This window comes from Macrotis lagotis, chromosome 7 (assembly GCF_037893015.1).
Source record: "Macrotis lagotis isolate mMagLag1 chromosome 7, bilby.v1.9.chrom.fasta, whole genome shotgun sequence".
Taxonomy (NCBI): domain Eukaryota; kingdom Metazoa; phylum Chordata; class Mammalia; order Peramelemorphia; family Peramelidae; genus Macrotis; species Macrotis lagotis.
The window spans coordinates 214248700-214274390 of record NC_133664.1 but is presented as its reverse complement, the minus strand read 5'-3'; the positions used below and the strand labels follow the sequence as shown (position 1 = coordinate 214274390).

The 25691-nt window shown below is 34.2% G+C and overlaps 1 protein-coding gene and 1 pseudogene across 1 annotated transcript in view; one reads left to right on the top strand and one right to left on the bottom strand.

Annotated features, from left to right (window-relative positions):
* Positions 1 to 25691, bottom strand: part of TMTC1 (transmembrane O-mannosyltransferase targeting cadherins 1) — a 219893-nt gene that overhangs the window by 118020 nt on the left and 76182 nt on the right. The window contains 3 exon segments of the mRNA XM_074194798.1: positions 1700 to 1889; positions 12456 to 12559; positions 16269 to 16350. Of these exon segments, the coding sequence (XP_074050899.1) occupies positions 1700 to 1889; positions 12456 to 12559; positions 16269 to 16350 (376 nt within the window).
* LOC141493435 (glucose-6-phosphate isomerase pseudogene) lies at positions 19519 to 21237 on the top strand (annotated as a pseudogene).

Below are 25691 nucleotides of genomic sequence, written 5' to 3'. Positions count from 1 at the left end.
TTAAAAAGTAGTTGCTGAGTTATTATTTGGTCCTTATTGCTATTAAACAAATGACACAGAATCATGCTATTACCCTTTATCCAATGTTACCTTTTTGGAATTAGTTGGTACAATATTGTTTCCTAGGGTAGAGGAGGTTTCTATTGTGAAATGGAAATGACACATTTATAATTATAAACTCCTTGTACAAGGAACTCTATCCTTTCACCAAAAAATATAACTCAAGGTCCTTTCCCTTGGCAGTAGTCAAGTTATTTAGACAAAAAGAACTTAATTGTGATAGGTGACATCAATTATTTATTTTCCTATTTACCCATAGTTAATTGTTTTATTTTCCATCTTTAAATTATTGAGAATACCTTTTCCAAGTTCTAGAACTCACAGTTTCATAATAATGCTCATATCAAACAAAAAGAGGAATCTTTTGTGTACCATAATTCTTGGGACTATAGGTAATATATTTCCACATCCTCTTGTTAAGAGATTTTGACTAAAATCAAAAAGAGTGGCATTTTAATCTTACGTTTGTCACATCTTTTAGTCTAGCACCACTTAGGAACCCAAGAAATGGAATATCGCTGACAGATTAGAAATAGAACTTTTTTCTATATAAAAAGAGAACATTAATATAACATAAGCATTATTTCAGTCCCAATTAACCATGAGTTGATTTGAGACAGCAGGTCTCTCTGTACTGCCCAAATAACTCCTAAATTAAAATGTAAACTACCTTCATCTTCAACCCTCATGAGACTTCTGCTGGCTACACAGAATATCCTTTGCTAAAGTAAATCTCATTAAGATATATAAACTCTATGCATAGGCTGTGTTTGTCCTCTCAGAAGAAAGTTCACTACAAAATAACTCATTTAGAAAACATGTATTATTTATTGATAGGGAAGAAGAATCAGGAAAATTTAATCAATTCGCTTTTTTATGTCCCTATAAACTCAAAATATCATTTACTTATAATATTATCAATATCAAGATTTCAATGAATATAAAGATCAATCTTGATTCCAGAAGGCTAATGAAACATACTTTCCTTCTTCATAAAAAAAGTGGTAGATTAAGGTATAAAATATCATATATGTTGGCAGACATGGCCAGTGTGACTTTATCTGTTTTTCTTAGTTATACAGAAAGATTTTATTAGGTGTAATGTGAAATTACAGTGTTTTGGTTTGTTTGTTTTTTACTAACAACAATAAGTTTAAAAATAACTGCCTGAGATCAAGTCAGGCCTCAGATAGCTACTAGCTTTTTGACTAAAGGTCACTTAATCCAGATTGTCTCACATCCAGAGCTATTTCCAGTCATTCTGCTTCATATCTGGCCATTGGACCCAGATGTCTCTGAAGGAAAAGTTGAGGCTGATGACAGCACAGCATCCCCCTCACTTAAATCCAATTCACATGCATGTCATGGCATCACCTCTCTGATGTCATGGTATTCTTCTAAAATGAAGGACAAATATCATCGATTTATATAAATTATTAAAATTATTAAATTCTACTTCCTGAGAAAGGGTCTTTTTAAATATCTGAGCTACCATGAAGATTAAAAAATCTCAACAGAATAAAGAGCAATGTAATTTCAGAAAAAATTCCTACCTTTATTTCAGATATGTATTTTAATATTAACTATCCACCTTGAAGTTCATTCTATAAAATATATGCTTAAATATTGAAAAAAATACCTTAAATGCTGTTAAGCAATGCAGAATCAGAAACAGCATCACGACAACCAGGAGAAGGGTGGCTAAATTCCGAATATCCCATACAGTCTCTATCAGAGGAATACTCCCAACCTGCCAGTCATAGCATAAAGTAATTGGTGCCAGCAGTAGCCAGGTGTTGAAAGCCAGAAGGTAGGAATAGGTAAGGAATCTGAAAGGTAAAGAGGAATTGAATTGAACCACTTCAATACTGTAAGTCCAATTTAACTTTTTTTTGAATTCCATAATATCCAGTTTTGTGGAGAAATTAACTGTTCTGCTCCTATTATAGGAGCCATCAGTGAACCTATCAAAAAGGCAGCCAGGTAGGGCCCACTGGACTAATGAAAGAGACAATGTTGGAACTGAAGAATCAGATTCCTGCAGTGACAGCCTATTTGTGAAGGGCATTAATTAATACATGTGGGAACTGAATAAGTAAGATCTTGAATGTACCATTTTCACTTCACAACGATCTATTCTGCCCTAAGAATCATACTGCACCAACCAAGTTATATAGCAAATGGAAGGAAGTTTGTAACTCTAGAAACCTAGTGGTCATTTGGTCTAACCAATAAGTACCTATCAAAACTTCCACCTAGTTAGGCCTTTATGGACAAAAACTTCCAAAGACATGGACTCCATGTAGTTATACAAGTCAATAAGTTGAGCAGTAGGAATGCCTTCTTAGATCTTCCCAGTCTAAATTCTGTCATAGGCTCCACCCAAAACATTAAGACTTGGGAAAGACTTGGCAGTGAGGCCACAAGGAAACTCAATAGGAACGACAATCTTGAAAGAAAACTCCACTCTGTCTCCTTATTTATGTGCTGTGGAAAATCAAAAGCTAGTACATGGCTTGCACTAATGTGCTAGTGCTCTGTATTTCAAAAGTGTTTAGAAAAAGAATTGAGGAACAGAGGAAAGTAAGGTAGGATGCGAGCACATGGATAGCTTCACTAGGCATAGAACAAAGGAGCCTGGCATCTAGATGTGGCCAATTCAATCTCCCCAGATGTTATTTGGGGAATAATTTATACAGTGTGGAAAGAGAGTCTAGCCCTCAGAGAATATGCCATCAAAGGGGAATGAAGAAAAAAGTTAGATAGGGGAACATGAGAAAAAATAATGAAATCATAAAGATATTAAAGTGAGATAAACTCAATTAAAGAACTTGAGCACAAGCAGATAAAACAATGGAGATGATATTAAGCACAGAAAGGAATATTGCCTCCAGATCATCTAACAAGTCAATACCTATGAACAGATGAACATTCAAAATTGAAGAAAAATGAATGAACACTTGGTGAGGTAAAGGATTCTGTGGATTCTCAAGAGATCATGGAACCACAACAAGATTTCCTGAATGGTTTAAAAGAGCAATAAGAATTGAGAAAGCAGAATTTATCACCTCCACAGCATAAATAATTAGCAGAATAAAAAAACTTGAATCAATGGTGGCAAATAACATCAAAGGGGAAAAATAGAGAATAAATAATTCAAAAATGAAAGTACATGGAAGGGATGGAAAATTTGGAAGAACAGAAGCAAAAAGCAGTAAAGGTGAAAAGAAAATATGATCTCTCTCTCTCTCTCTTTCTCTCTCTCTCTCTATATATATATATATAAGCATAATAATCATCAATATAAGATATGTAGAGAAAAATTTAAGGATTATAATTATTCCAAAAGAAAACAACAAAAACTTAACACTCTAATGAAAGAATAATACCAAAAAATGGTCTGGAACATCTGAACACAAAAACAAGGTGTCAGTGGAGAGAAAGTAAAAATCTATAGTGCAAATTCCAAGACATATTGGAGTTAAAATGAGCAATTACAATCACAACAAATCACAAGTAATCACAAGAATTCAAATAAAATAGAAAGTAAATTTAAATATGAGACTGTTCTGGATCCATCAAAACCTACAGGAAGAAATGAATAATGTATTTTAAAGAACAAAGGAGCTCAAGATACAACACCAAATGAGTGAGGAGTCTAAACCACTTTTTTTTTAATGTACATTAAAATAAAAAGAGGCATTTGAATCATCTTTAAATTAACTTAATTATCTTGGAACCCACAGTCAGCATAATAAAAATTTTAAGCAGCATTAATTAAAGGATCAGAGGCTTAGAATATGATATTTCAAAAGGTAAAGGAGTCAAAATGACTACCCAGAAAAACAAAGAATAATCCCTTTGAGGAGTAGAGAAGTGGGGAGATAAGGAGAAATAGAACATTTAATGAAATAGAAGGGTTTCAAGCATTCCTGATGAAAAAGCCAGAGTTAAATAGAAATTTTTGTTTTGTTTTCAAATTGCAAGGTTCAAGAAATGCATAAAAAGATAAATAGGAAAGAGAAATCATAAAGAATTCAATAAAATTAAACTACTCACATGGAAAGATGATATGTGCAACTCCTATAAACTTTATCATTAGAAGGAGTATACATAGACAGATGGGATAGCTGTGAATTGACCATGATGATATAAGATTCTCCCCCTAAAATAAATTAATACAGTAAGAAGGAAGGATGTACTAGGAGAAGGGAGAAAAGAAAGGAAGAAGAAGGTAAATTATCTCACATTAAAAAGGCACATAAGAGATTCCACAGTGGAGTAAAAGATGTTAGGGAATGCTTTGTAGCCTGCTCTCATCAAAACTGGTTGAAAGAGGGAATAATATACATACTCAGTTGGGCATAGAAATCCATTTTATCTTAAAATTAATTAGGAGAGAAGGAAGACAATAAATGACAGATTGAAAGAACAGAATAGGGGAGGTAGTGGTAAGAAGTAAAACACATTTAGGGGGGACAGGGTAATGACAAAGACAGAGAGAGAAGGATAACTAGGAGAAAAAAAGAAATAGGATAGAGGGAAACAGATAGTTATAATTATAAATATAAATGGAATGTATTCATCCATAAAACAGAAGCAGACAGCAAAGGGGATTATAAATAAAAATCTTATGCTATATTGTTTATAAGAAACACACTTAAAGCAGAGAGACACACATCAAGTAAAGGTAAGGAACTGGAGTTGAAACTATTATGCTTCAGCAGAAGTTTTAAAAGAGCACGGAGATTCAGTGGGAAAAGGATCAGGGGTGAAACAAGGATGCCCATTATCACCCCTACTATTCAATATCATATTAGAAATGTTAACTTCAGAAATAAAAGAAGAAAAAGAAATTGAAGGAATTAAAATTGGGAAGGAAGAGACAAAACTCTCACTCTTTGCAGATGACATGATGGCATACATAGAGAATTTCAAGAAATCATCCAAAAAATTACTAGAAACAATTAGCAATTTTAGCAAAAGTTGCAGGATATAAAATAAACCTTCATAAATCCTCAACTTTTCTATATATGCAAGATACAGCAGGAAGAGCTAGAAAGAGAAATCCCATTCAAAGTAACCTCAGAAAATATAAAATACCTGGGAGTCTATTTGCCAAGGCAGACTCAGAAACTTTTTGAAAACAATTACAAAACACTTCTCACACAAACTAAATCAGATTTAAATAACTAGGCAAACATCAACTGCTCATGGATAGGTAGAGCTAATATAATAAAAATGACAATTCTACCAAAACTAAACTACCTGTTTAGTGCCCTACTAATCAAAATTCCAAAAAATTACTTGAGTTAGAAAAAGTTGTAAGTAAATTTATATGGAGAAATAAAAAGTCAAGAATTTCCAGGGATTTAATGAAAAAAGTACAAAAGAAGGTGGCTTAGCCTACTTGATCTAAAATTATATTATAAAGCATCAGTCATCAAAACTGTCTGGTATTGGCTAAGAAATAGAGTGGTGGACCAGTGGAATAGACTAAGTGCAATAGCAGGAAATGATCATATTAATCTGCTGTTTGATAAACCCAAAGAATTCAGCTATTGGGATAAAAACTCTCTCTTTGATAAAAACTGCTGGAAAAATTGGAAGTTAGTATGGAAGAAACTTAGATTAGACCAACACCTCATACCCTATACCAAGATAAGATCGAAATGGATACAGGATTTAGACATAAAAAACAAAACTATAAGCAAACTAGAAGATCAAGGACTAGTTTGCCTGTCATATCTATGGAAAGGGAAGGACTTTATGACTAAGGAAGAGATGGAGAACATCACTAAAAACAAACTAGATGATTTAGATTACATTAAACTAAAAAGCTTTTGCACAGACAAAACCACTGTAACCAAGATCAAAAGACATATAAACTGGGAAACAATCTTTTGTTTCTGACAAAGGACTCATTTCTAAAATATAAAGAGAATTGAGTCAAATTTTTAAAATAAAAAGCCATTCCCCAATTGGTAAATGGTCAAAGGATATACAAAGGCAATTTACAGATGAGGAGATCAAACAATCCATAGTAATATGAAAAATTGCTCTAAATCATTACTTATTAGAGAAATGCAAATTAAAGCTTCTCTGAGGTACCACCTCACACCTCTCAGACTGACCAATATGACCAGAAAGGATAATGATCATTGTTGGAGGGGTTGTGGGAAATCTGGGACACTATTACACTGTTGGTGGAGTTGCAAACTCATCCGACATTTCTGGAGAGAAATTTGGAACTACACCCAAAGTGCAACAAAAATGTGCATACCCTTTGATCCAGCAATGCCATTACTGGGTCTATACCCTGAAGAGATGATGAAAAAAGGGTAAAAACATTACTTATACAAAAATATTCATAGCCGCCCTGTTTGCGGTGGCAAAGAATTGGAAATCAAGTAAATGTCCTTCAATTGGAGAATGGCTTAGCAAACTGTGGTATATGTCTGTCATGGAACACTATTGTTCTATTAGAAACCAGGAGGGGTGGGAATTCAGTGAAGCCTGGAGGGATTTGCATGAACTGATGCTGAGTGAGACGAGCAGAACCAGAAAAACAGTGTACACCCTAACAGCACATGGGGGCAATGATCAACCTTGATGGACTAGCTCATTCCATCAGTGCAACAATCAGGGACAATTTGGGGCTGTCTGCAATGGAGAATAGCATTTGTATACAGAGAAACAACTGCAGAGTTTGCACAAAGACCAAGGACTAATACCTTTAATTTAGGGGAAAAAACTGATATCTTATTGTATGATTTTTGCTATCTCTTATACTTTATGTTTCTTTCTTAAGGATATGATTTCTCTCTCATCCCATTCAATTTGCATCAATGTATACCATGGAAACAATGTAAAGACTGGCAAATTACCTTCTGTGGGGGGGGTGGGGGGAAGGAAGTAAGATTAGGGGAAAAATTGTAAAACTCAAAATAAATAAAATCTTCAAAAAATAAAAATAAAAAGCAATGAGAACAAGGAAAAATGGGTCTAATTTAAAAAGATAAGGAAGAAAAATACATCTTGTTCAAAGGCACCATAGACAAGGAGATAATCAGTACTAAGCCTATAATACTAACCATTTTTGGTCTAAATTTTTAAAATGAAAAATTAAATGATTATAGGTGGAAATAGACAACTAAACTATACTATTGGAGAACCTAACTTTTCCTTCTCAGAACCAAACAAATCTAACCAAAAATTAAACAAGAAAGAAGTTAAGGAGATGAACAGAATTTGGGAAAAGTTAGTGATGATAAACCTCTGGAGAAAACTGAATAGGAAGAGAAAGGAATATAACTTTTCTAAGTGGTGCATGGCAATAACACAAAAAGTAATATATCAGGACATTAAAAACCTCATAACCAAATGCATAAAAGCAGAGGTATTACATTCATCCTTTTCATATCATAATGCAATAAAAATTACATTCATTAATGAGCAGTGGAAAGTCAGATTAAATATTAACTGGAAACTAAATAATCCTAAAGAGCAAATCTTAGACATAATCAATTTCATTAAAGAGATAACAAGATAAAATACCAACATTTATAGGATGAGTCCAAAGCAGTATTTAGGGGGAAATTTATATCTCTAAATTCTTACATCAATAAAATAGAGAAAGAACAGATCAAAGAACTGTGTATGCAACTAAAAAAAAAACTAGAAAAATAAATAAATTTAAAATCTCCCAATTAGGTACCAAATTGGAAATCCTGAAAACCAATGGTGACATTAATAAAATCAAAGTAAGAAAACAATTGGAATAATAAATAAAATTAGTAGCTGGTTTTATGAAAAAACAATAAATTGAGGACCTCATTGGTTAATTTGAGTTTTTAAAAAGAAAGAAGAAAACCACATTACCACTATCAAAAATGAAAAGAGTGAATTCATCAGAAATGTAGAGGAAATTAAAGCAACTATTAAGAGCTCTCTTGTCCAATTATATGCTAATAAATCTTGCAATTTAAGTGAAATAGATGAATATTTTTAAAAATGTGTTACCCGTGTTAACAGAAAAGAAGGCAGAATAATTAAATAATTCTACTTTAGAAAAAAATAGAACGAATTACCAGCGAACTCCCTAAGGAAAAAGTCCTATTATCAAAATAATCTGATACTGGCTAAAGAAATAGAGCACTGGTTCAGTGGAATAAATTAGGTCCTAATGCACAGGAGGAAACATCCATGAAACTCTTGTGTTTTATAAACACAAAGATCCAGACAAGAATTCACTACTTGATGAAAACTGCTGGGGAAATTGGAAAACAACTTGTCAGAAACTAGGTACAGACCAATATCTCATACTATAAACTAAGATTAAAATGAGTATATGATTTAGACATAAGTAAATTAAAGAAATGGAAAATAGCTTACCTGTCAGATGTATAGATAAAGAATTTATTACCAAACAAAAGATAGTGATATAGAACGTAAAAAGTACAGTGTTGATTACATTAAATTAAAAGGATTTTGCACAAACAAATCCATTACATCCAAGATTAGGAAAAAAACAAAACTAGGGAGAAATTTTTTTTTATTTTTTATTTATTCTTATTTTTGTACAAATGATTCTTTTTTATACATTACTAAAATATTCTTGTTTAAGAGTAAACATAATACCCCACCCCCCCAAAAAAATATAGACCTGCATGAGCGATAAAGTAAAGAGAAAAAATTAAAATTAAAATTAAAAATAATAATAATAATAGGTGCAGCCAGGTGGCACAGTAGACAGAGCACTGGTCCTGGAGCTAGAAGCTCTCAAGCCCAAATCCGGCCCCAGATACCCAACAATCACCCAGCTGTGTGACCCTGGGCAAGCCACCCCAACACCATTGCCCTACAAAAACCAAAAAAAAGACCCAAAATAAAATAAAATAATAATAATAATAGGGGCAGCCAGGTGGCACAGTGGGCAGAGCACCGGCCCCAGAGCCAGGAGCACCTGGGTCCAAATTCAGCCTCAGACACTCAACAATCATCCAGCTGTGTGGCCCCAGGCAAGCCACCCAGCCCCATTTGCCCTACAAACCACCCCCCCAAATAATAATAATAATGAGGAGGAGGAGAAACATGCTTCAGTCTGTGTTCCAACACCTCCAGCTCTGTTGCAGGTGGATCACATTCTTTATGATAAATCCATCACAAAAGCTACTTCCATATTTTTCCATCATTGCCATTGCCATTCATACCTCCCCACTACCATATACTACATTTTCTCTCTCCTTTCACTCTGTCCCTTTTCTAAAATGTGCTGTAGCGTAGCTGAGTGGCACAGCAGACAGATCCCCAGCCCTGAGGCCAAGAAGCCCCAAGCCCACATACCACCCCTTAGGCCCAGCATCCACTGGGCCCCATAGTCCCAGACAGGCTATCCAATTAGGGAGAAATTTTTTGAAAGTTTCTCTGATAAATTCTTCAGCTCTCAGATTTAGAAAGGAGTAAAAATTATAACAATATGAGTCATTTCCCAATTGATAAATGTCAAAGGATAATAATAGGTCGTTTTCAGACAAAGAAACCAAGGCTATCTGGAACCTTATAAAAAAAGTTCTGAATTACTATTCATTAGAGAAGTGCACATTAAAACAATTCTGAGGTACCACTTCGCATGTACTGGAGTGGATGTGGGAAAATTAGGACACTAATGTACTGATGGTGGAGTTGTGAACTGATCCAACCATTCTGGAGAGGAACTTGGAACTATGCCCAAAGGGTTATAATACTGTACACATCCTTTGGTTCAGCTATTCACTATTGAGTCTATATTCTAACAAGATTTTTAAAAAGAAAAAAGACCCTTGTGTACAAAAATATTTATAACAGTTCTTTTTGTGGTGGTAAAGAATTAGAAATTGAGGAGTTGCCTATCAATTGGGGAATGACTGTACAAGTTCTGTCTGATAGAATACTACTGTACTATAAGAAATAATGAACAGAAAAATCTTGACTTAGATGAATTGATGTAAAGTGAAGTGAAGAGAATCAGGACACTTTACATTTAACAGCAATAGTGTATGATGATCAACTGTGAAATGTGAATGCTCAAATATCCAAGACAATTCTGAATGATCTATGATAAAAAATGCTATCCACTTTCAGAGAAAGAACTAATAGGACATGAATGCAGCTTGAAGCATACTGTTATTCTAATTTATTTTCTTGTTTTTGTTTTTGTCTGATTTCTTTCACAACATAACTAATGTGGAAATATGTTTTACATGACTATACATCTAAACCCTATATAAAATTGTCTTCTCAATGAGGAGAAAGGGAAAGAAGCATGGGAGAAAATTTGGAACTAAAATTGTAAAAAACAAAGCTTATAAATTATCTATACATGTAGTTGGGGAAAAATAAAATATTGCAATTGAAAAAAAAAGAGTGGACACAAAGTACAACCCTGACGAACACAAATAGTAAAGAGGCATTTCACAATTCAAGTTAATTAAAATTCTCTTCTTCCTTGATATCCACATTACATTTGCTGAGATCTCCTTCTCTCAACTCACACCATGCAGATGCTTTACCCCACTTCAATTCTGCCTCAAATAAAGAAATGACCCTTTTCCCAGATATGATAAACCACTCTACTTGCACAAATGATCCCATTTCATTTCATCTTTTCTAGCAAATTGGCCCCCCCATCATCTGCCACTGTCTCACTAATTTTCACTCTTCCTATCTACTGCTGCTTCCCTAATGCCTATATAAAAACCCATATCTTTCCCATCTCTTAAAAAACTCTCTCACCTGAATCCAACTTCTCTGTTAGCTATTCTTACAAATTCCTCCTCACCTCTGTGGATAAAATCCCTGAGAAAGTCTCTTTGAGAATAGGAATTCCTTAGCTTTTGTCATTGTACCCCCACTATAGGAAAAAATGTAATACTTATTTGCTGATTGGATTAACAAAACCTAATGCAATTGTTACAGTAAGAATATCACATAATTGAAAGGCAATTAAAAATTAATAACATCTGATTCCTTTTTTTTCATGACTAAACACCTTGTCCACCATCTGGGCCTCAACCATCTATCCTCTCATTATTTTAATTCTTGATATTCTAACTTCTGATTTCATCATTTAACTGAAACAGTTTTTTTCAAAGTTACCAATAATCTAATTGCCAAATCTATTGACCTTTTTTGAATCTTTAATCTTCTTGACCTCTCTGCTATCTTTGGTACTGTCAATTATCTTCTCTTTAATAATTCATATTTCTAGGTTTTGTAACACTGTAGATTTTCCCCCTACATATCTGAATAATCCTCAGATTTCTTTACTACATTTTCATCTATGGCAGATCCATTAACAATGGGTGTTCCTCAAGTTTCTAACCTGACCTGTCTCTCTTCTTCATCTATCAGCTCCCATAGATTCAGTTATTATCATGTCTCTCACATATACACATATTTAGATGTACATGACTCTCACATGTATTTATCCAATTCTAACTTTTTAAAAAAATTTTTAGCAAGGCAAATGGGGTTAAGTGGCTTGCCCAAGTCCACACAGCTAGGTAATTAAGTGTCTGAGGCTGGATTTGAACTCAGGTACCCTGACTCCAGGGCTGGTGCTCTATCCACTGTGCCACCTAGCCACCCCACCAACCCTAACTTCTTTTCTGACTCATTCTTGGATCGCTAACTGAATTTCACACATCCTAAAGTCAGCATGTCCAAAACTGAACTCATCTTCTCCTTGCTAAATCTAACTTCCCCATTACCATTATTCCAGAGTATCATCCTAAAGCAAACATCTGACTGTCCCTATTTTAAAAATTCCAGTGTCCAACTATCTCCAGGACCAAACATGAAATCTTGTGTTTGAATTTTTAAAGTTTGATAACTTGACTCCTTCCTATATTTCCAGGCTTCTTAGACTTTAATTCCTTCCATGTACTCTATGAGACACTTACCCTAGCCTCCTTTACTGCTCTTGCACCAGAAAGCCCATCTTCTGACTGACATTTTCACAGGCTATCTTTTATGTCTAGAATACTTTCCTTCTTCATTTCCAAGGCTTTGCCTTTCTCTGTATTCAGCATGCTTATTATACATAGTTCTGAAACACAGTAAGTACTTTATAAATGCTTGCTAACTGAGTGGGTAATCACAGCCAGATTTTAAAAATTTAATAGTTCAGATTTGTTTTGTTATAATGATGACAATACTGATATTTTTTCACCATTTACTTAAAAATTATTATAACATACCTTCTTTACTTCATTGACCTTTAATTTAATTATTAGGTCATTGTTTAGAGAGAAAATCAAGAGTTTATTAAGTGATCAAACAACAAACCTGAAAGTAAAACTTAATATATATGGTAGAATATTTAAATTTAGATTTTTTAGCTATTTCCACTGTACCTTGTAAGAATGTAAGGCGAAAATGAAGCTGGATTATCCTGCTCTGAAAACAATGGCATGGATCCTCCCATTATCCTCATGCGGAAATATAAAGTCACAATCACCTTTGAAAAAGAAAGAAATTTGATTGCGTTAGGTTACTGAAGCATCTTTCTTCAAGGTACTCCAATATGCTTTACAAATATGCATTTTTAAGTTTTACAAGTAAAAAGCACTTTAAAAACTCAAATGTTAAAAATAAGTTGAAAGAGAATAAGAGAAAGAAGAAAAAGATAGGAAGTAGTCACAAGAAAAAAAAAAGAAAAACAGCATTCAAAATTCTCCACCATCAGACTGATTTCAGATAACTTTCCATAAAATACTATTCAAAATTCTGACTAATCTGAATCACCACCTATCACCTAAATCATCTTGCTTTCTTCCTCTTTTGTACAGTTGCATAGGTAAACAATCTTCTATAAAGTATGTCTCCATTTAAGATTCAACTTAGTTGCTGCTTCCTTCCCCCATAACCTCTGCTCATAAGATGTGATCTGGTTCTTTTCATATTTTATCTTATAGTATAATTATTTGTATATTTAAAAGTAAATGCAAAGTCCTTTTAACATAGGCTGTGTTGGTATATAAAAAAATCAATTAGTAACTGAGCAGGTAGAAAATTACTTTATTTCCTGAGCCTTTTTACATTTTTGTTCCATTCCTCTAAAAGGGCAAGCAAAAGGAATTTGGAGTTGGAAAAAAAAGCCTAGTTATTTTGCAATTGCCAAATATATATCCCTTAACTAGATGACAGCCCAGTCTTTAGGGATTAAAATTTGCAAGTACATGAAATGTTCATCATAAAGTAAAATTAAATCACCAGTAGAGTTCCAAGATAATCACTTTAAAGTTCAATCCAAAGAAAGGATAAAGCGTCAAGACATTAGCTATGCCCTAATGACCCTGGCATACCAGGGAAAGAGCCCTGCTAGAGATAAAAAGCCTTCTAGCCAAAACTCTGGAAAATGAAGGAAAAAGAGCAAACCCCCAGTAAAAAGCTGTTGATATTCTTTTGACTAAAAATGGGATAATACAGTTTGACAAAATTCATTATCCATGAAGAAGAGAAAGCATTTTTCGTGACCTCTCATGACTTCTCTGTACTCATGACTACTCAGTACTTAGAGCAAGGGGGAAGCTCCATAGGCATGTGTCCAGCAGGAACCTGGAAGAATCCAAAAGTGACATCTGTACACAAGCTCAATCCAATTTAGCTAGTGGAGATTCGGGGAAATAACCTTCAGCAGAGACTACTTGTCTGGTACAACTGCATCTGGTGGAAATTGTGACTATGTCTAGAAGAGAAACATTTGGTAAAAACTATATGTATGGTGGAGTGCTGTCCAGAGAAGACTAAGTAGTGGGAGCAACACAATAACAATACTACAAAGGGACAAATAACATCAAAGGCATATGTTTTCCTATGATACATACAACCTGGTCATCTATGCTTTCATTACGACCCCTTCTCAATGAATAATAATTTGTGTAAGACTATACCCTAGATGTATTATGACCTTTCTTATTTCGTCATCTCATTAAATGCCTTTGATTCAATCTAATTGTGCAATATGGCTTCTAAATACATTGACTGGGACTCAGGAGCTATATAGTTCTAGGGGATTCAGATCAACAGAATCAATTGAACTCAGGCTAATAATCTCTGGGAGATTGCTCTCTGAGTTGGAAGAATTCCCCCAAGCTATTATATAAATTCTAAGAAATTATATAATTATATATTTTATTATATATTATGTAATAATATATTTTATATATGTTATATTTACATATGTTGCATATTATATATTATATAATTATATACACATATAATTATATAAATTCTATAAATTTTGGAAGCTGTTAGACACTGAAAATATTTTTTCCTAAATTGAACTGAATATAAATACTTAGGAACATTCTAAAACAGTTATAGCTAACCTTTTAACTCCTGAATCTCAAAGCTTTCATTTCTTAAACCAAAAAGTGATTGTTTTTTTTACAACAAAGGACAAGAAAGTATTCCTTCTTTTTATATTTTACTACCATGTTCTCTATATTAAGGTAAATTTCATTTCTAATGAATTTTGACTTATGTAGATACATGTAATTTCACTTTCTGGCTTCTGTTTTCTTATGTATATAATTCTATTAAAGTCAATAGGAATGAAATGCCTATTTATATTCAATTATATTGAAAAATGCCTAAGGCCTCTGTCTGATCTGCAAGCATTGTTGGTTCTGATTTTTAAGACAAACAGCACAGATATATTTTTTTAAAGCAAATCTAAAATTTAAAATAAAATGAGAAATTTACAACAAGATTAAAAAAGCATTTCAGAAATTACAGAAAGGGTGTAATCAAATTTTCTATAGAGAAGAAAATCATGAAGATTGAGCTTTAGGGTAAATTGGTAAATTTAAGGTGTATGGCAAATTTTCAGATTGTCTTCAAGGATTTAAATTTCATTTAATAGTATATATAAAATTCATAAATTACACTAGCAAGGAGAAAATTTTTTTGAGGCAATTGGGATTAAATGAGCTATTTATTGCTCAGGTCAAAACATCTTTGAAAACATGCCTTTTTTTATTTTTCTAGGTTTTTGCAAGTCAATGGGGTTAAGTGGCTTGCCCAAGGTCACACAGCTAGGTAATTATTAAGAGTCTGAGGCTGGATTTGAACTCAGGTACTCCTGACTCCAGGGCCAGTGCTCTATCCACTGCGCCATCTAGCTGCCCCTGAAAAAAACACTTTTTTTAAAAAAACTGAAACTAGCCTAGGAAAGGGAAGGATTTTAATAAATGAAGCAAAAAAGAACATCAATAAAATTCAAAAGGTGCTATACATATGAAGAAATCAGATTTTATTAACTATTTAGCAGATTTTATAACTGTTGTCATCATTGATTTAGTGTAAAATAATAAGAGCAGTTAGATGGTGCATTCTGACCCTGGAGACAGCATGACCTGAGTTTAAATCTAGCTTCAGACATTTACTAGCAGCATCACCTTGGACAAGTCACTTAATCCTGATTGCCTTGTATTCAGGGCTATCTGGTCACTGGCTTCAGCAGGCTCTGGAGGAGAAAGTGAGATCAGCGACTTAGCACAGTACTGCCTCACTCAAATCCAATTCACGTGCACATCATGGCATCATCTCCCTAATGTCATGGTCTTCTTCCATAATGAAGAATAAATACCACCACCAGTGTAACATAACTTGTACAACCTAAAAACTCCCAAAAAAACTACTTCTGAATCTTATGGCAATCTTGTAGTTACTACATAGCCCATGCTAATTTTTTTGTTTCCAGTTCTGCATAGCCTTTTTTCAAACATATCTATATAAGTGTTTCATTCAATCTATGTGTATTTTTTAGGACAGCTAGATGGCCCAATGGATAAAACAACTGTCCTGTAGTCTGGAGGAACTAAATTCATATCTCACCTCAGACACTTAATTTACTGTGTCATCTTGAGCAAATCATTTAACCCCATTGCCTTGCAAAGCCCCCCCCCGCCAAAAATCTGTATGTATTTTTGTCAGAGTAATCAAGTGATCCTTTGCTTGCAGAGCATATTATTTACAACTGAAGATATGTACTTATTGGAAACTTCTAAGGTGTTTTGTAACCTTTATTCTAAAACATACAAACATTCACACAGTGATTTAATTTCCTACTTCTGTGACTAATCCTGTTGAATAATATCATTACAATCTGTGGACAAAACTGTATAGAAGATATTACAACTCAAAAGTATTTCTGTACTTACATAGCTTATGATCAGAGCTGCTCTTTTCAAAAATGGACGTGCAATACACAGTAAATTCTGATTGCTATTTGTAGTCAGGTTCCTAAAACAGGAGGAGAAAAAAGGACAATTTCTAGGATAATTGTTATTTATTTTATTTTCATTACAAATTGTTTGTACTTGGAAACAATGCTTATAAGACCCTTTGACACTAATTTGCTATGTCTCAGGGGATGCCCAGACCTGCCTACTTCTACAACCACTAGGGTATGCCTTGCTTTACTGGGAGGCTGTAATAGACCTCGTTAGTGTCCAACCAGATAAAAGCAATCCACCCATCTGAAATACAGACAGGAAAATGGGTACAGAAGAGTAGCTTTTCCTCAGGCCCCCTTAAAAATGTCTGACATAAGCAACCCAGAAATTGGCCGTTAGCATCCCATAGCCAATACCCCTAATGAAATTCAACCTTCATTCATATTTCTCACCTCCTAACCTACTCACTAAGAAGGCAAGCCACATGACTTCAAAAAAAACAAGAAAAGTAGAGAAAATAAGAAAATTATAGTTTAATTTTCACTGAGTTCATCAGTTCTCTCTTTAGAAATAGCATTTTTCCATTATGAGTCCTGTGGAATTGTCTTGGATCATTGGACTAATCAAAGTAGGCAAGTCTTTCATAGTCCATCATCAATACAACTGTTATATTATTAAAATTACTAAGCATAAAAATCTCTCAGTACTCCTCACTGAACTTTTTAATCGATTCATATAGATTTTACCACTTTTTTTTCGGTATTTTTGCAAGGCAAATGGGGTCAAGTGGCTTGCCCAAGGCCACACAGCTAGTTTACCACTTTTTATTTTTTGTGGAAACCACCCTTCTTGTCATTTCTTATAGCACAGAAGTACTTTATCATAACTATATGCCAAAACTATTAGCCATTCCCCAAATGATGAGTATCCTCTAAGTTTTCAATTCTTTGCCACAAAAAAACCACTATAAATATTTTTGTATAAAGGGGACTTTTTCCTTTTTCTTTGATCTTTTTTGGGATACAGACTTAGTAGGGGTATTCCTGGGGCAAAGGGTTATGCATAATTTTATAGTCCTTAGGGCAAATTGTTCTCCAGAGTGATTTATCTTTCATTAATTGTCATTTAGAGCATTTTTTGATGCAACTATAGTTTTTTATTTCTTCTGCAAACTTCCTGTTTATATCCTTTGACAACTTATCAACTGGAGAATAGGTCTTATTTTTATAAATTTGATTCTGTTCTAAACACAGTACATATTTAAGAAATGAGACCATTATCAGAGAAATTTGCTGTAAAATTTTTTTAATTTTTTTCATTGTCTCATTTTCATTGTCATTTTCATTTTATGTTCATTACATTTTTGGGGATTAATTTGCACATAATGTAATATCTCTGATTATCTCTTTTAATTAGTTCTCTTTTTTTGTTTTGTGTGAGACCATGATTGTTACTCCTGACTTTATTATTTCTGCTAAAGCATCTTAAATTCTGTTCCAGCCCTTTGTTTTAGCCAATGTGACTTTCTATTTCAAGTGTGATTCGTATGAACAAAACAGTGTTAGATTGTGGTTTTTTTAATTCATTCTGCTGTTTCCATTTTATGAATGAGTTCATACCATTCACATTCACAATTTTGATTAAGTAAATTACCTTAAGTATATCTTCTTCTGTGTCTTTTTATCTTATTTCTCTCTAAATGACTATTTTGCTGCCCACCCTATTCTGCTTTCTTTTTGTCATTTCCACATTCCCCCACCTTTCTCTTATGCCCTTCCTTCCTATTTCCCTATTAAGTAAATTATTTTCTATACCAACATATATGTGTTTGTGTATATATAAATAGGTTAAACAAATTCCAGTGAAAGTGAGGTTATTGGCCAGCCTCTCCATTTTCTTCTCCACTACACAAGCCTTTCCTTGCATACCTCTTTTATGTGAGAAAATCTGACCCATTCTACTTTTCTCTTCTCCTTTTTTTGAGGGCATCCCTCTTTCTAACTTCTTTTTTTTTTGGAGATCATTCCAACATACTCATACTCATGCCCTCTGTCTATGTAAATCCCTTTTAAATGTCCTAATATTGATAAAGTTCATAAGTGTCACATGTATATCTTCTGATAAAGGAATGTAAAATTTAATTTTATTGGGTCCCATATTTACTCTTTCGTTTACTTTTTTTAAAAAAATTTAATGTATTTTATTCTGCACTTAATAACTATTCCCATGATATAGTACAATAGAAAAAAGAAAATTGCACATGGAACTATAAATCTATTATGAACTATTTGCTATTTTAAAAAATAGTTAATAAAACTATCAGTTTTCTTTTTTCCTCTTTTTTTCCTTCCCTCCTTCCCACCCCACCATAGTGATGGATGTCAGTAGACACAAATACGTATATGTGTGCATGTATATTCTATTCATTCTTAATATTAATCAATTTTCTCTCTGTATGAAGATAGCATCTTCCTTCATGTGGTCTTTGCAGATAACTTGGTATTTGTAATGGTCAAAAGGGCTTAGTCACTTAAAGCTGTTCTTATAGCTATACTGTTGTTACTGTATACAACATTCTCTTGTCTCTATTCATTTCGCTCTCCATTATTTTGTACAGGTCTATCCAAATTTTTCTTAGAAGAATGAGCTCAATGGCTTAACAAACTGTGGTATATGTATATCATGGAACACTATTGTTCTATTAGAAACCAGGAGGGATGGGAATTCAGGGAAGCCTGGAAGGATTTGTATGAACTGATGTTGAGCAAGATAAGCAGAACCAGAAAATCATTGGACACCCAAACAGTAACATGGGAATGATGATCAAACTTGATGGACTTGTTCATTCCATCTGTGCAACAATCAGGGACAATTTTGGGCCATCTGCAATGGAGAATACCATTTGTATCCAGAGGAAGAATTGTGGAGTTTGAACAACGACCAATTTAGGGGAAAAAATTATCTTATTATGTAATTTTTCTTTCTCTTATTTTTCTTCCTTAAGAATATGATTTCTCTCTCATCACATTCAACTTTGATCAATGTATACCAAGGAAACAATGTAAAGGCTAACAGAATGCCTTCTGTGGGGGGTGGGGGGAGGGAAGCAAGAACAGGGGAAACATAAAACTCAAAATAAATAAAATATTTCTTTAAAAAAAAGAATGAGTTCATCATTTCTTATAGAACAGTAGTATTGTTTGCAAGGTTCGCCCCCCCCTGAGTTCGCCTCCGTGTCCCCGCCATGGCCACGCTCAGCCAGGGCCCGACCTTCCAGAAGCTAGTCCAGTGGCACAAGAAACACAGATCCAAGCTCAACCTCCAGTGCCTTTTTGAGGCAGACCAGGACCGGTTTAACTGCTTCAGCCTGGATCTTGACACCAAAAATGGACACATCCTTGTGGATTATTCCAAGAACCTCATCATAGAAGATTTGATGAAGATGCTTCTTGAACTGGCTAAGTTTCGAGGGGTGGAAGATGCTCGGGAACAAATGTTCAAGGGGAAGAAGATCAATTTCACTGAGGACCGGGCTGTGCTCCACATGGCACTGCGGAATAGCTCCAATACACCCATGTTAGTGGATGGCAAGGATGTGGTGCCAGAGGTAAACAAAGTGCTGGAGAAAATGAAGGCATTTTGCCAGCATGTCCGTGGTGGAGACTGGAAAGGCTACACTGGAAAGATGATTACAGATGTGATCAACACTGGCATTGGAGGCTCTGATTTGGGTCCTTTGATGGTGACAGAAGCCCTGAAACCCTATTCCAAAGGAGGTCCTCATGTCTGGTTTGTCTCCAATATTGATGGTACCCATATTGCCAAGACTCTGGCTGAACTCAACCCAGAAACTTCTCTTTTCATCATTGCCTCCAAGACATTCACCACTCAGGAGACCATCACCAATGCAGAGACGGCCAAGGAGTGGTTCCTTCAGTCAGGAAAGGATCCTTCAGCTGTGGCAAAGCATTTTGTGGCCTTGTCTACTAATGCACCAAAAGTTCAAGCATTTGGAATCGACACTGAAAATATGTTTGAGTTCTGGGATTGGGTTGGTGGACATTACTCATTGTGGTCAGCTATTGGCCTCTCCATCACTCTGCATATTGGTTTCGATAACTTTGAACAGCTGCTATCAGGAGCTCACTGGATGGATAATCACTTCCTCACCACCCCACTGGAGAAGAATGCTCCTGTGCTACTTGCCATGCTAGGCATCTGGTATATTAACTGTTTTGGATGTGAGACTCAAGCCCTGCTGCCCTATGACCAGTATATGCACCGCTTTGCTGCTTATTTCCAGCAGGGTGACATGGAGTCTAATGGGAAGTACATCACCAAATCAGGAGCCCGAGTTGACTACTCTACAGGCCCCATTGTGTGGGGAGAGCCAGGGACCAATGGACAACATGCTTTCTACCAGCTTATTCACCAGGGTACCCAGATCATTCCTTGTGATTTTCTCATCCCTGTTCAGACGCAGAATCCAATACGAAATGGCCTTCATCACAAGATTCTTCTAGCCAATTTCCTAGCTCAAACTGAGGCCCTGATGAAAGGGAAAACAACTGAGGAGGCATGCAAGGAGCTGGAGGCTGCGGGCAAGAGTGGTGATGTCCTGAAGAAGCTGCTGCCTCATAAAGTTTTTGAAGGAAATCGTCCTACCAATTCCATTGTCTTCACAAAACTCACTCCTTTCATACTTGGAGCCTTAATCGCCATGTATGAACACAAGATCTTTGTTCAGGGTATTGTCTGGGATGTCAACAGTTATGATCAGTGGGGAGTGGAATTGGGAAAGCAGTTGGCCAAGAAAAGTGAGCCTGAGTTAGACTCTGATAAACCTGTGACCTCTCATGATGCCTCCACTAATGGGCCGATCAGCTTTATCAAGAAGCACTGGGCCTAAATCATAAAGCTGATGCCTGCTTCCCCCTGTGACCCAGTCTATTGTTTTGTGATGTGATCTGTGTTGTAGTGACCACTGTCCTGTCACAGAGATCTTCTTGTAGTCCTCAAAGACAGGTTCCTTCCTGTTTGTTAGGAAAACAAGTCCCACCACTTCATGAAACCAGTTCAGTCTGCTGTGTCTCTAATTTTTCCATCCCCAGTGTCACAAGCAAGCTCTCACTATCCTTCCTTTGCACTGATGCAGGTTCAGCCTTTCCTTCAGGCTGCGCTAAAAAAAAAAATAACGATGACTGGCAAGAAAAAAAAACAGTAGTATTCCATCACAATCATGCCAAACAACTTGTTCAGTCATCCCCCCATTGTTGAGTATCCTCACAATTTTCAATTCTTTCTAACAAAGAGAACTGTTTATATATATTTCATGTTTACTTTTTTATGATTCTTTTGAGTCTTATGATTCAATGACAAATTTTCTATTTAGTTCTGTACATTTCTCCTCTCCCCTGTCAAAAGATTACATTCAATTTGGCTGAGTAGGTTATTCTTTGTTGTAATACGAGCTTGCCTTCTAGAATATTTTATTCCAAGCCCTCTGCTTCATGGAAGCCACTAAACTTCCAGCAATCCTGACTATGGCTCCATGGTATTTAAATTGTTATTTTCTGGCTTCTTGAAATATTTTCTCTTTGACCTGGGAGGTCTGAAATTTGGCTGTGATGGGAGTTTTCACTCTGTGATCTTTCAGAGGTGATTGATAGAGTTTTTCAATTTCTATTTTATCCTATGGATTTAAGATATTAGAGGAGTTTTCTTTGATAATTTCTTGAAAGATGATGTCTAAACTCTTTCTTTGAACATGACTTTCAGAAATAATGTTTAAATTTTCACTCTTTGATCTATTTCCAAAATCAGTTATTTTTCTGATGAGATAGTTCACGTTTTATTCTATTTTTTATTCTTTTGATTTTGTTTTATTACTTCTTAATATCTCATGGAGTTGTCAGTTTGCACTCCCTCAATTCTTATTTTTAAGTAATTATTTTAGTTGTTGAGATTTTGTACTTTTCCCCATTTGATCAGTTCTGCTCTTCAGTGAATTTTTTTGCTTTTTTGGCATTTGGCATATTCTGTTTTTTCAAAGAGTTATTTTCTTCAGTAATTTTGATGCCTCTTTTAGACCTATTCTTTTTTCATAATTTTCTCACATCATTCTCATTTCTCTTTCAAATTTTCCCTCTACCATTCTTATCTTTCTTTAACTTTTCCAGGAATTCTTTTTGGTCTTGTGTCAAATTAGCAGCTGTCTCTGAGGCTTTGCTTTTAGCTGTTTTTATACTATTCTCTTCTGAGTTCAAAAGGAGATAATCAAAAAAAGGAAGGGTAAATTAAAGGAGACAGTGATCAGAAGCAAAAAAAAAAAACTCTTGAGGAGGGATGAACTCCTCCACAACATGGAAGTAGATAGCAGAATGGATTAAAACCAAAATCCAGCAATATGTTATTTACAAAAAACATGATTGAAACAGAAAGACATACATAAAGTTAAAATGAAGGACTGCAGTGGAATCTATTATGCTTCAGGTTAGGTTTAAAACAAAGGGAGAAATTAGATTGATCTCAGACAAAAACGAAAGCAAAAATAAAACTGATTAAATAAGTTAGCCATGGAAACCAATTTTTGCTACTGACAGTGAAATAAAAATAATGCTTAACTTATATACACAAAATGGAAGAACATATAAATTTTTAAAAGTTAAATGAATTATGGGAGGAAATAGTAAAACTGTACTAATAGGTGACCCCAATTTTCTCCTCTCAGAACTAGATAAATCTAGATAAAACTAGATAAAATAAATTTAAAAGAAGTTAATCAGATAAATAGAAGTTTATGAGAGCTAAATATGATAGAGCTCTGGAAAAAAATGAATGAAAATAGGAAAAAGTACATCTTTTTCTCAGCTTTACAAGGCATTTTCACAAAATCTGACTTTGTATTAGGGAATAAAAATGTCACAAACAAATGTATAAAAGCAAAAGTATGAAATGAACCCTTTTTAGAAGATAATGCGGGGTGGCTAGGTGGCGCAGTGAATAGAGCACCAGCCTTGGAGTCAGGAGTACCTGGGTTCAAATCCAGCCCCAGACACTTAATAATTACCTAGCTGTGTGGCCTTGGGCAAGCCACTTAACCCCAGTGCCTTGAAAAATCTAAAAAAAAAGAAAAGAAAAGAAGATAATCCAATATAAATTACATTCAACAAAAGACAATGGAAAGATAGATTCAAAGTAATAGGAAATTAAATAATCTAATCCCTTAAGTAGATCAAAAAACAAATTTAATTAAAGAGACTAAGAAGACAACTTACAAAAATTTATGGGATACAGTACCTAGGCAAAATTTCATATCTCTAAATGCTTGCATCAATAAAAAAGAGAAAAAATAGATCAATAAATTGGGCATAAAATCTAAAAAACTAGAAAAGAAAAAATTTTAGTTCTTCACTTAAACAACAAAATAGAAACTCTGAAAATTGAAGGAGAAATTAATAAAAATGAAAGTTTTTTTAAAAGCACTGGACTATAAAATAATACTGGGAACTGCTAATTTAAAAAAAATAAGAGAGATAAACCATTGGCTGACGTGATTTAAAAAAAAAAATAAACCGGGGCAGCTAGGTAGTGCAGTGGATAGAGCACCAACCCTGGAGTCAGGCATACCTGAGTTCAAATCTGGCCTCAGACACTTAATAACTGCCTAGCTGTGTGGCCTTGGGCAAGTGACTTAAATCCACCACCTTACAAAAAAACCTAAAAAAAAAAAAAGGAAGAAAATCAAATTATCAAAAGGAGTGAATGACTCACCAATTAAGATGAAATTAAAACTGTTAATAGCAGCACCTTTGGTCAACTACATTATGGTAAAACTGAATCTAAATCATATGGATAAATGTTTATGGAAACTTTAAATATTCAAAAAAACAAAAGAGGAAAGAGAATAAACAATCCTATTTTATAAAAGTAAGTCATAAAGCTCCCTAAGAAAAATAAGCTTAAAACCAGACAGTGAATTCTGTTATACTTTAAAGAATAATTAAATCTATTAATACACAAAAAACTATTTAGGAAAAATAAGCAAAAAGAATTCCACAAAATTCCTTTTATGACACAAACATAATGCTAAAACTTAAACCAAAAAGCAAAAGCAGAGAAATAAAACTATAGACTAATTTCCCTAAAGAATACTGATGAAAATACCACCACTAGGTCTATACCCTGAAGAAATTATGAAAAACATCACTTGTACAAAAATATTCAGAACAGCCCTTGTTTGTGGTAGCAAAGAATTGGAAATTAAATAAATGTCCTTCAATTGGGGAATGGCTTAGCAAACTATGGTCTATATATATGCCATGGAATACTACTGTTCTATTGGTAACCAGGAGATTTAGGAATTCAGGGAAACCTGAAAGGAGTTGCATGAACTGATGTTGAACAAAATAAGCAGAACCAGAAGAACATTGTATATCCTAATAGCAACATGGGGGTGATGATCAATCTTAATAGACTTGCTCATTCCTTCAGTGCAACAATCAGGGACAATTCTGGGCTATCTGCAATGGAGAACACCATCTGTATCCAGAGAAAGAATTGTGGAGTTTGAATGACCAAAGACTAATGCCTTCAATTTAGAAAAAAAAATCTGTTATCTTATTATGTAATTTTGTGATCTCTTATTCTTTGTTTTTCTTAATTAAGGATATGATTTTTCTCTCATCACATTCAACTGAGATCAAAGTATACCATAGAAACAATGTAAAGAGTAACAGAATGCCTTCTGTGGGAAGTGGGGGGAGGGAAGCAAGAATGGGGGGGGGGGGAATTGTAAACTCAAAATTAATAAAATATTTCTAAAAAAACAAAAAAAATACTGATATAGGAAATAATGTAGAGACTATCAGACTGCCTTCTGTGTAGGGTGGAGGGAGGGAAGCAGGATTGGGGGAAAAATTGTAAAATTCAAAAAACAATAAAAAATACTGATGAAATATTTTTTAAAAAATACTAAATAGAAATTACAATATGATGATGCTATTTAATACATATAGCAATATATTATAAAGAACAAACATTATGATCAGTTGGGACTTATTCCAAGAAGGTGTGATTGATTCAACATTTGAGAAATTATAAGCATAATTAATTATATCAATAACAAAAACAACAAAAACCTATCAATAGATACAGAAAAATTTTTCACAAAATATAACACCTATTCTTATTAAAATAGAGCTTTCCTTAGAAACAATAAGTAGTAACTATATAAAAGCAAGATCCAGCCTTATCTGTAATGTAGATAAAGTAAAAGACACAAGATCAAGGTAAAGCTAGAATATTCATTATGACAACTACTTTTCAATATTGCACCAGAAATGCTAGTTTTTCGAAAAAGAAATCAGAGGATAAAGAATAGGAAAGAAGGAAATAAAACTATCACTC